The following is a 12,076-nucleotide window of genomic DNA, read 5'->3' as shown; positions in this document are numbered from 1 at the left end:
CACCATGGTGGGTGTGGGGACACTGAGGTGGGCTTGGGGACACCCCGGTGGGCTTGGAGACACCTGGGTGGGCTTGAGGACACTCCAGTGGGCTTGGGGACACCTCATTGGTCTTGGGGACATCCTGGTGGGCTTGGAGACACCTGGGTGGGCTTGGGGACACCCCATTGGGCTTGGGAAGACCCCGGTGGGCTTGGGGACACCCCAGTGGGTTTGGGAAGACCCCAGTGGGCTTGAGGACACCTGGGTGGGCTTGGGGACATGTGGGTGGTCTTGGGGACACCATGGTGGGCTTGGGGACACCTGGGTGGTCTTGGGGACACCCTCCTTTCCCCCCCCACCCCCCTACCAGAGCCGCACCTACCTGGGCATGTCCACCCTGCGCGACCTGATCTTCAAGCGCCCGTCGCGGCAGTTCCAGTACCTCCACGTCCTGCTGGACCTCAGCTCCCACGAGAAGGACAAGGTGCCACCTCCAGCACCCCAAGGGGGTTGAGATAAGTCCCTTGTCCCCACCCTAAGTGACATCTAACCCCCCCTTCTCCTCTCTCAGGTGCGCCAGCAGGCCCTGCTCTTCATCAAGAGGATGTACGAGAAGGACCAGCTGAGGGACTACGTGGAGAAGTTCGCCCTCAACTACCTCCAGCTCCTGGTGCACCCCAACCCCCCCTCTGTCCTTTTTGGGGCTGACAAGGACACAGGTGGGTTTTAAAGAAGGGGAGGATGAGGGTGACCACCCTCTGGGTGACGTCACGGGAGCGGAGAGGTGACGTCATGGGAGCCAGAGGGTGACGTGAAGCGTCGGCGCAGAGGTGGCGGCGCCCTGGACGGAGGAGACCATCAAGCAGTGTCTGTACCTCTACCTGGCCCTGCTGCCCCACAACCACAAGCTGATCCATGAGCTGGCGTCTGTCTACACCGAGGCCATCGCTGACATCAAACGCACCGTCCTGCGCGTCATCGAGCAGCCGGTGACGAGCAGGGGACACACACGCTGGGGATGGGGGGTGGGGATGGGGTGGGGATGGGGGTTGGTTGGTTGTGGGGAAGGGGGGAGGGTGTTGTGGGGATGGGGGAGTTGCCTGGGGTGGGATGTGGGAAGTTCCCAAGGTGGGACATGGGACCTTCCTTGGGGGGAGCATGGGACCTTCTCATGGTGGGACATGGGACATGCTTGGGGTGGGACATGGGACCTTCTTGGGTGGGACATGGGACACGCTTGGGGTAGGATGTGGGACCTTCCTGGGGTGGGACACCATGGGACCTTCTCATGGTGGGACGTGGGACCTCCCTGGGGTGGGACATGGGACCTTCCTGAGGGGGGACATGGGACACCATGGGACATCCCTGGGATGGGACATGGGACCTTCCCAAGGTGGGACATGGGACCTTCCTGGAGCAGGACATGGGACTTCCCTGGGATGGGACAGTATGGGACCTTCCTGGAGTGAGATATGGGACCTCCCTGGGGTGGGACATGGGACCTTCTCATGGTGGGACATGGGACCTTCCTGGAGTGGGATATGGGACCTTCCTGGGTGGGACAATGAACCTTCCTGGGGTGGGACATGGGACCTTCCTGGGGTGGGACACCATGGGACCTTCTCATGGTGGGACATGGGACCCTCCTAGGTGGGACATGGGACTTCCCTGGGATGGGACACTATAGGACCTTCCTGAAGTGAGATATGGGACCTTCCTGGGGTGGGACATGGGACCTTCCTGGTGGGGGACACCATGGGACATGCTTGGGGTGGGATGTGGGACCTTCCTGGGTGGGACATGGGACCTTCTTGGGTGGGACATGGGACCTTCCTGGGGTGGGACACCATGGGACCTTCTCATGGTGGGACGTGGGACCTCCCTGGGGTGGGACATGGGACCTTCCCAAGGTGGGACATGGGACATGCTTGGGATGGGACACTGGGACCTCCCTGGGGTGGTATGTGGCACCTTCCTGGGGTGTGACATGGGACCTCCCTGGGGTGGGACATGGGACCTTCCCAAGGTGCGACATGGGACCTTCCTGGGGGTGGGACACTGTGGGACCTTCCTGAGGTGGGACATGGGACTTCCCTGGGATGGGACACTATGGGACCTTCCTGAAGTGAGATATGGGACCTTCCTGGGGTGGGACATGGGAGCTTCCTGAGGGGGGACACTATGGGAACTTTCTAGGTGGGACATGGGACCTTCTTGGGGTGGGACATGAGACATGCTTGGGGTGGGACACTGGGACCTCCCTGGGGTGGGACGTGGCACCTTCCTGGGATGGGACATGGGACCTCCCTGGGGTGGGACATGGGACCTTCCCAAGGTGGGACATGGGACCTTCCTGAGGGGGGACATGGGACACCATGGGACATCCCTGGGGTGGGACATGGGACCTTCCTGAGGTGGGACATGGGACCTTCCTGGGGCAGGACATGGGACTTCCCTGGGATGGGACACTATGGGACCTTCCTGGAGTGAGACATGGGACCTTCCTGGTGGGGGACACCATGGGACATGCTTGGGGTGGGATGTGGGACCTTCCTGGGTGGGACATGGGACCTCCCCAGGGGGACACACCATGGGACATGCTTGGGGTGGGATATGGGACCTTCCTGGGTGGGACATGGGACCTCCCCAGGGGGACACACCATGGGACATGCTTGGGGTGGGATATGGGACCTTCCTGGGTGGGACATGGGACTTCCCTGGGATGGGACACTATGGGACCTTCCTGAAGTGAGATATGGGACCTTCCTGGGGTGGGACATGGGACCTTCCTGGTGGGGGACACCATGGGACCTTCCTAGGTGGGACATGGGACCTTCTTGGGGTGGGACATGAGACATGCTTGGGGTGGGACACTGGGACCTCCCTGGGGTGGGACGTGGCACCTTCCTGGGATGGGACATGGGACCTCCCTGGGGTGGGACATGGGACCTTCCCAAGGTGGGACATGGGACCTTCCTGAGGGGGGACATGGGACACCATGGGACATCCCTGGGGTGGGACATGGGACCTTCCCAAGGTGGGACATGGGACCTTCCTGTGTGGGACATGGGACCTTCCTGGGGCGGGACATGGGACTTCCCTGGGATGGGACACTATGGGACCTTCCTGGAGTGAGATATGGGACCTTTCTGAGGGGGGACATGGGACCTTCCCAAAGTTGGGACATGGGACCTTCCTGAGGGGGGACACTATGGGACCTTCCTGGGGTGGGACATGGGACCTTTTTGAGGTGGGACGTGGGACCTCCCTGAGTGGGGACATGGGACCTTCTCATGGTGGGACATGGGACACGCTTGGGGTGGGACATGGGACCTTCTTGGGTGGGACATGGGACAGGCTTGGGGTAGGATGTGGGACCTTCCTGGGGTGGGACACCATGGGACCTTCTCATGGTGGGACGTGGGACCTCCCTGGGGTGGGACATGGGACCTTCCTGAGGGGGGACATGGGACACCATGGGACATCCCTGGGATGGGACATGGGACCTTCCCAAGGTGGGACATGGGACCTTCTTGGGGTGGGACATGAGACATGCTTGGGGTGGGACACCATGGGACCTCCCTGGACATGGGACCTTCCTGGGGTGGGACACCATGGGACCTTCTCATGGTGGGACATGGGACCTTCCTAGGTGGGACATGGGAACTTCCTGGGGGGGACATGAGACTTCCCTGGGATGGGACACTATGGGACCTTCCTGGAGTGAGATATGGGACCCTCCTGGGTGGGACATGGGACCTTCCTGGGAGGGACATGGGACCCTCCTGGGTGGGACATGGGACCTTCCCAAGGTGGGACATGGGACTTTCCTGAGGGGGGACATTATGGGAACTTCCTGGGTGGGACATGGGACCTTCCTGAGGGAGGACACTATGGGAACTTCCTAGGTGGGACATGGGAACTTCTTGGGGTGGGACATGGGACCTTCCCAAGGTGGGACATGGGGCCCTCCTGGGTGGGACATGGGACCTTCCTGGGGTGGGACATGGGACCTTTTTGAGGTGGGACGTGGGACCTCCCTGACTGGGGACATGGGACCTTCTCATGGTGGGACATGGGACTCTCCTGGGTGGGACATGGGACCTTCCTGGGGTGGGACATGGGACTTTCCTGAGGGGGGACACTGTGGGACCTTTCTGGCTGGGACATGGGACCTCCCTGGGTGGGACATGGGACCTTCCTGGGTGGGACATGGGACCTTCCCAAAGTTGGGACATGGGACCTCCCTGGGGTGGGATATGGGACCTTCCTGGGAGGGACATGGGACCTTGATGGGTAGGACACTATGGGATGTCCCCAGCGTGGAACACAGTGGGGTTGGTGGCTCAGTGACACCCATGGGTTGGTGGTTCAGTGACACTGATGGGTTGGTGCCACTGCTGGGCTGTTGGTGACACTGAGGGGTTGGTGGTGACACCGGTGGGTTGGTGACACTGATGGTGGTTCAGTGACACTGCTGGGCTGTTCGTGACACTGAGGGGCCGTTGGTGACACCAAGGGGTTGGTGGTGACACCGGTGGGTTGGTGACACCGGTGGGTTGGTGACACTGAGGGGCCGGTGGTGACACTGAGGGGCTGGTGGTGACACCACTGGGCCGTTGGTGACACCGAGGGGCCATTGGTGACACCAACGGGCTGTTGGTGACACCAGTGGCCATTGGTGACACCGAGGGGCTGTTGGTGACACCGAGGAGCTGGTGGTGACACCGCTGGGCTGTTGGTGACACTGGTGGCCAGTGGTGACACTGAGAGGCTGTTGGTGACACCGAGTGGCCGGTGGTGACACCGAGGGGTTGGTGGTGACACTGAGGGGCCGGTGGTGACACTGAGAGGCTGTTGGTGACACCAAGGGGCCGGTGGTGACACCAAGGGGCTGTTGGTGACACTGAAGGGCCATTGGTGACACCAAGGGGCTGTTGGTGACACCGAGAGGCTGTTGGTGACACCAAGGGGCTGTTCGTGACACTGAGGGGCCGGTGGTGACACCGAGGGGCTGTTGGTGACACTGAGAGGCTGTTGGTGACACCAAGGGGCCGGTGGTGACACCGAGGGGCCGGTGGTGACACTGGTGGGTGGGTGACACTGATGGTGGTTCAGTGACACTGAGGGGCCGGTGGTGACACCAAGGGGTTGTTGGTGACACCGGTGGCCATTGGTGACACTGAGGGGCCAGTGGTGACACTGGTGGCTGTTGGTGACACTGAGAGGCTGTTGGTGACACCGGTGGCCGTTGGTGACACCAAGGGGCCGTTGGTGACACCGAGGGGTTGGTGGTGACACCGGTGGGTTGATGACACTGATGGTGGTTCAGTGACACCAAGGGGCCTGTGGTGACACCGAGGGGCTGTTGGTGACACTGAGAGGCTGTTAGTGACACCGAGGGGCCGGTGGTGACACCGAGGGGCTGTTGGTGACACCGAGGGGCCATTGGTGACACCGAGGGGTTGGTGGTGACACTGGTGGGTTGGTGACACCGATGGTGGTTCAGTGACACCGAGGGGCAGATGGTGACACTGAGAGGCTGTTAGTGACACCGAGGGGCCGGTGGTGACACCGAGAGGCTGTTGGTGACACCGAGGGGCTGGTGGTGACACCAAGGGGCCGTTGGTGACACCAAGGGGCCGGTGGTGACACCAAGGGGCTGGTGGTGACACTGAAGGGCCATTGGTGACACCAAGGGGCCGGTGGTGACACCACTGGGCTGTTGGTGACACCGGTGGCCATTGGTGACACCGCTGGGCCGGTGTCCCCGTCAGATCCGCGCGATGGGCATGAACTCCCCGGAGCTGCTGCTGCTGGTGGAGAACTGTCCCAAGGGGGCAGAGACGCTGGTGACACGCTGCCTGCACAGCCTGACCGACAAAGGTAGGGGACAGGGGACACCCTGGGGGGGGGGTCCCGTGCCCCACGGTGACGGTGACGGTGACGTGTCACCCCCACCCCCCCGGCAGTGCCGCCCTCGCCCGAGCTGGTGAAGAGGGTCCGGGACCTGTACCACAAGCGCCTGCCCGACGTCCGCTTCCTCATCCCCGTCCTCAACGGCCTGGAGAAGGTTGGGGGGTCCCCTTCCCCTCCTGTCCCCTCCCCTCGGTGTCCCCTCTTGTCCCCTCCCCTCCCCTGGTGGCCCCTTCCCCTCCTGTCCCCTCCCCTTGGTGTTCCCTCTTGTCCCCTCCCCTCGGGTCCCCTTCCCTCCTCTTGTGTCTCCTCCCCTTTGTGTCCCCTCCTCTGGTGTCCCTTCCCCTCCCCGGGTGTCCCCTCCCCTTGGTGTCCCCTCCCCTGGTGTCCCCTCCCCTCAGTGTCCCCTCTTGTCCCCTCCCCTCCTCTTGTGTCCCCTCCTGTGGTGTCCCCTCTCCTGGTGTTCCTTCCCCTCCCCTGGTGCCCCCTCCCCTCCCCTGGTGTCCCCTCCCCTCGGTGTCCCCTCTTGTCCTCTTCCCTGGTGTCCCCTCCCCTGGTGTCCCCTCCCCTCCCCTGGTGTCCCCTCCCCCAGGTGTCCCCTGCTCTTATGTCCCTTCCCCTGGCGTCCCCTCCCTTCCCCTGGTGTACCCTCCCCTCGATGTCCCCTCTCCGGTGTCCCTTCCCTTGGTGTCCCCTCCTCTGGTGTCCCCTCCTCTGGTGTCCCCTCCCTTGGTGTGCTCTCCCCTGGTGTCCCCTCTTGTCCCCTTCCCTGGTGTCTCCCAGTGTGTGTCCCTGTCTCCCGGTGTCCCCAGTGTCCCCTCCTGTCCCCCCCGTCCCCGGTGTCCCCTCCTGTCCCCTGGTGTCCCCCAGTGTCCCGGTGTCCCCTCCTGTCCCCCAGTGTCCCCTCCTGTCCGCTCCTGTCCCCTCCTGTCCCCGGTGTCCCCTCCTGTCCCCCGGTGTCCCAGTGTCCCCTCCTGTCCCCTGGTGTCCCTTCCTGTCCCCAATGTCACAGTGTCCCCTCTTGTCCCCCAGTGTCCCCTCCTGTCCCCGCTGTCCCCAGTGTCCCCCTCCTGTACCCCCTGTCCCCGGTGTCCCCTCCTGTCCCCGGGTGTCCTGGTGTCCCCCAGTGTCTCTTCCTATCCCCAATGTTCCCCCCCGTCCCTGCTGTCTCCCAGTGTCCCCCCCTGTCCCCTCCTGTCCCCGGTGTCCCCCCCTGTCCCTGGTGTCCCCTCCTGTCCCCGGTGTCCCCCCTGTCCCCGCTGTCCCCTGAGGGGTGTGTTCCTGCAGAAGGAGGTGATCCAGGCGCTGCCCAAGCTCATCAAGCTCAACCCCATCGTGGTCAAGGAGGTTTTCAACCGCCTGCTGGGGACCCAGCACGGTAGGGACGGGGACAGGGACAGGGACAGGGACACCCCCGGGGGACAGCGGGGACACCTCCTGGGGATGGGTCCTGAGCCGGCTCTGGGGACAGGGGACCCTCCTGGGGTGGGACATGGGACCTCCCTGGGTGGGACATGGGACCTTCCTGAGGGGGGACATGGGACCTCCCTCGGGTGGGACATGGGACCTTCCTGGATGGGACATGGGACCTTCCTGAGGAGGGACATGGGACCTCCCTCGGGTGGGACATTGGACATCCTTGGGGTGGGACACCATGGGATGTCCCCGAGGTGGGATATCAGTGTCCCCAGGGTGGGATGACATGGGATGTCCCCAAGGTGGGATATTGATGTCCCTGAGGTGGGGTGACATGGGATGTCCCCAGGGTGGGATGACATGGGACATCCCTGAGGTGGGACATCCCTGAGGTGGGATGTGAGATGTCCCCAAGCTGGGACACCATGGGACATCCCTGGGGTGGGATGTGAGATGTCCCCAAGGTGGGACACCATGGGATGTCCCCGAGGTGGGATATCAGTGTCTCCAAGGTGGGATGGCATGAACATCCCCGAGGTGGGATGACATGGGATGTCCCCAAGGTGGGGTGTGAGGTGTCCCCAAGGTGGGTTGACATGGGATGTTCCCAAGGTGGGATATCAGATGTCCCCGAGGTGGGATGACATGGGATGTCCCCAAGGTGGGATGTGAGGTGTCCCCAAGTTGGGTTGACATGGGATGTCCCCAAGGTGGGATATCAGATGTCCCCAAGGTGGGACACCATGGGACATCCCTGAGGTGGGACATCCCGGGGTGGGATGTCAGGTGTCCCCAAGCTGGGACACCATGGGATGTCCCCAAGATGGGATGACATGGGACATCCCTGAGGTGGGATGTGAGATGTCCCCAAGGTGGGACACCATGGGATGTCCCCAAGGTGGGGTGTGAGGTGTCCCCAAGGTGGGATGACATGGGATGTCCCCAAGGTGGGATGTGAGGTGTCTCCAAAGTGGGATGACATGGGATGTCCCCAGGGTGGGATATCAGATGTCCCCAAGGTGGGACACCACGGGACATCCCTGGGGTGGGACATCCCTGGGGTGGGATGTGAGGTGTCCCCAAGCTGGGACACCATGGGATGTCCCCAAGGTGGGATATCAGATGTCCCCAAGGTGGGACACCACGGGACATCCCTGGGGTGGGATGTGAGGTGTCCCCAAGCTGGGACACCACCGGACATCCCTGGGGTGGGACATCCCTGAGGTGGGATGTGAGATGTCCCCAAGGTGGGACACCATGGGATGTCCCCAAGGTGGGGTGTGAGGGGTCCCCAAGGTGGGACACCACGGGAAATCCCTGGGGTGGGACATCCCTGGGGTGGGATGTGAGGTGTCCCCAAGCTGGGACACCATGGGATGTCCCCAAGGTGGGATGTGAGGTGTCCCCAAGCTGGGACACCACGGGCCATCCCCGGGGAGGGACCGTTGTCCATGGCACCTCCCTGGGAAAGCAGGGTGACCCCGGGAACCAGGCTCATCCCTGGGGCCGCCCCGGGAGCCGCCACCGCCCCGTGTCCCCGCGCAGGTGACGGCGCGGCGGCCGTGTCCCCGCTGAGCCCCGGGGAGCTGCTCATCGCCCTCCACAGCATCGACTCCTCCAAGTGCGACATGAAATCCATCATCAAGGGTGAGGGGGGGCACGGGGGCACCCCCAACCTGGGGGGGGGCATGGGGGCACCCTGGGGGGGTCATGGGGGCACCCCCAACCTGGGGGGGGCATGGGGGCACCCTGGGGGGGCACAGGGGCACCCCCAACCTGGGGGGGTCACGGGGGCACCCGGGGGGGCCACGGTGTCACCCACACCCACAGGGGGTCATAAGGTCATCCCCAACCTGGGGGGGGCATGGGGGCACCCTGGGGGGTCACAGGGTCACCCTGGGGGGGTCAAGGGGGCACCCCCAACCTGTGGGGGGTCACAGGGGCACCCAGGGGGGTCACAGGGTCACCCTGGGGGAGCCACAGAATCATCCACACCCATAGGGGGTCATGGGGGCACCCAGGGGGGGGTCACAGGGTCACCCTGGGGGGTCCACGGGGTCACCCACACCCACAGGGGGTCATAGGGTCATCCCCAACCTGGGGGGGGCACGGGGGCACCCGGGGGGGTCACAGGGTCACCTTGGGGGGGTCCACGGGGTCCCCCATACCCACAGGGGGTCATAGGGTCATCCCCAACCTGGGGGGGGGCATGGGGGCACCCCCAACCTGGGGGGGGCATGGGGGCACCCTGGGGGGTCACAGGGTCACCCTGGGGGGGGCACCGGGGCACCCCCAACCAGGGAGGGGCATGGGGGCACCCGGGGGGGTCACAAGGGTCACCCTGGGGGGGTCACGGGGTCACCCACACCCACAGGGGGTCACAGGGTCACCCTGGGGGGGTCACGGGGGCACCCCCAACGTGGGGGGGTCATGGGGGCACCTGGGGGGGGTCACAGGGTCACCCTGGGGGGTCCACGGGGTCACCCACACCCACAGGGGGTCATAGGGTCATCCCCAACCTGGGGGGGTCATGGGGGCACCTGGGGGGGTCACAGGGTCACCCAGGGGGGGTCACGGGGTGGGGTGATGGAGGGGTGGGTGAGAGGGTGGAGGAGTGGGTGGGGGGATGGATGGGTGGGTGGGTAGCTGGGGGGATGAAGGGGTGGGTGAGAGGGTGGAGGGGGATGGAAGGGGCGGATGGAGGGATGGGTGTGTCAGTGTGTCAGTCAGTGTGTCAGTGTGTCAGTGTGTCAGTCAGTGTGTCAGTCGGTGTGTCAGTGTGTCAGTGTGTCAGTCAGTGTGTCTGTCAGTGTGTCAGTCAGTGTGTCAGTGTGTCAGTGTGTCAGTCGGTGTGTCAGTCAGTGTGTCAGTGTGTCAGTCAGTGTGTCAGTCAGTGTGTCAGTCAGTCAGTGTGTCAGTGTGTCAGTCAGTGTGTCAGTCAGTGTGTCAGTCAGTCAGTGTGTCAGTGTGTCAGTCAGTGTGTCAGTCAGTGTGTCAGTCAGTGTGTCAGTCAGTCAGTGTGTCAGTGTGTCAGTCAGTCAGTATGTCAGTCAGTCTGTCAGTCAGTGGGTGTCCCCACAGCCACCTCGCTGTGCCTGGCGGAGCGCTCAGTGTGTCAGTGTGTCAGTCAGTCTGTCAGTCAGTGTGTCAGTCAGTCGGTGTCCCCACAGCCACGTCCCTGTGCCTGGCGGAGCGCTCGGCCTACACGTCGGAGGTGCTGGCGGTGGCGCTGCAGCAGCTGCTGGAGCTCAGCCCGCTGCCCGTGCTGCTCATGAGAACCGTCATCCAGGCGCTCGCCATGTACCCGCGCCTGGGCGGCTTCGTCATGGGCGTCCTGTCCCGCCTCATCCTCAAGCAGGTGGGCTGGGACCCTTCCCTTCCCTTCCCTTCCCTTCCCTTCCCTTCCCTTCCCTTCCCTTCCCTTCCCTTCCCTTCCCTTCCCTTCCCTTCCCTCCCTTCCCTTCCCTTCCCTTCCCTTCCCTTCCCTTCCCTTCCCTTCCCTTCCCTTCCCTTCCCTTCCCTTCCCTTCCCTTCCCTTCCCTTCCCTTCCCTTCCCTTCCCTTCCCTTCCTTCCCTTCCCTTCCCTTCCTTCCCTTCCCTTCCCTTCCCTTCCCTTCCCTTCCCTTCCCTTCCCTTCCCTTCCCTTCCCTTCCTTCCCTTCCCTTCCCTTCCCTTCCCTTCCCTTCCCTTCCCTTCCCTTCCCTTCCCTTCCCTTCCCTTCTTCCTCTCCTCTTCCTCCTTTCCTTTCCTTTCCTTTCCTTTCCTTTCCTTTCCTTTCCTTTCCTTTCCTTTCCTTTCCTTTCCTTTCCTTTCCTTTCCTTTCCTTTCCTTTCCTTTCCTTTCCTTTCCTTTCCTTTCCTTTCCTTTCCTTTCCTTTCCTTTCCTTTCCTCTCCTCTCCTCTCCTCTCCTCTCCTCTCCTCTCCTCTCCTCTCCTCTCCTCTCCTCTCCTCTCCTCTCCTCTCCTCTCCTCTCCTCTCCTCTCCTCTCCTCTCCTCTCCTCCTCCTCTCCTCTCCTCTCCTCTCCTCTCCTCTCCTCTCCTCTCCTCTCCTCTCCTCTCCTCTCCTCTCCTCTCCTCTCCTCTCCTCTCCTCTCCTCTCCCTCTCCCTCTCCCTCTCCCTCTCCCTCTCCCTCTCCCTCTCCCTCTCCCTCTCCCTCTCCCTCTCCCTCTCCCTCTCCCTCTCCTCTCCCTCTCCCTTCCTCTCATTTCATTTCATTTCCTCTCATTTCATTTCATTTCATTTCCTTCCTCATTTCCTTCCCTTCCCTCTTTACTTCCCTTCCTCCTCCTCCTCCTCCATTGGTTCCCCTGGTCCCCAAACAGGATGAAGACCCCCCCTCACCCCCTTTTTGCCCCCTCCCCAGGTCTGGAAGTACCCCAAGGTGTGGGAGGGCTTCACCAAGTGCTTTCAGCACACAAGGCCTCAGCCCTTCCCCATCCTCCCTCCTTCCTCCTCCTCCTCCTCCATTGGTTCCCCTGGTCCCCAAACTTGATGAAGACCCCCCCTCACCCCCTTTTTGCCCCCTCCCCAGGTCTGGAAGTACCCCAAGGTGTGGGAGGGCTTCACCAAGTGCTTTCAGCACACAAGACCTCAGTCCTTCCCTCCTTCTTCCTCCTCTTCCTCCTTCCTCCTCCATTGGTTCCCCTGGTCCCCAAACAGGATGGAGACCCCTTCCCCCCCTTTTTGCCCCCCCCTCACCCCCTTTTTGCCCCCTCCCCAGGTCTGGAAGTACCCCAAGGTGTGGGAGGGCTTCACCAAGTG

The 12,076-nt window shown here is 63.2% G+C and overlaps 1 protein-coding gene across 1 annotated transcript in view; it reads left to right on the top strand.

The window, feature by feature from the left end:
- Positions 1-12,053, top strand: part of SYMPK (symplekin scaffold protein) — a gene marked incomplete at its 3' end in the record, with an annotated part of 38,388 nt that extends 26,335 nt beyond the window's left edge. The window contains exons 16-25 of the mRNA XM_084280927.1: positions 353-466; positions 554-701; positions 811-971; positions 5,760-5,868; positions 5,955-6,055; positions 7,186-7,276; positions 8,860-8,961; positions 10,485-10,672; positions 11,679-11,793; positions 12,036-12,053. Coding sequence (XP_084137053.1) covers positions 353-466; positions 554-701; positions 811-971; positions 5,760-5,868; positions 5,955-6,055; positions 7,186-7,276; positions 8,860-8,961; positions 10,485-10,672; positions 11,679-11,793; positions 12,036-12,053 — 1,147 coding nt within the window. The remainder of the gene's footprint in view (positions 1-352; positions 467-553; positions 702-810; positions 972-5,759; positions 5,869-5,954; positions 6,056-7,185; positions 7,277-8,859; positions 8,962-10,484; positions 10,673-11,678; positions 11,794-12,035) is intronic.
- Between the last annotated feature and the right edge of the window lie 23 nt (positions 12,054-12,076).

This window comes from Gallinula chloropus, assembly GCF_964237585.1.
Source record: "Gallinula chloropus genome assembly, contig: HAP1_SCAFFOLD_431, whole genome shotgun sequence".
Taxonomy (NCBI): Eukaryota; Metazoa; Chordata; class Aves; order Gruiformes; family Rallidae; genus Gallinula; species Gallinula chloropus.
This window is presented reverse-complemented; position numbering and strand designations above follow the sequence as displayed.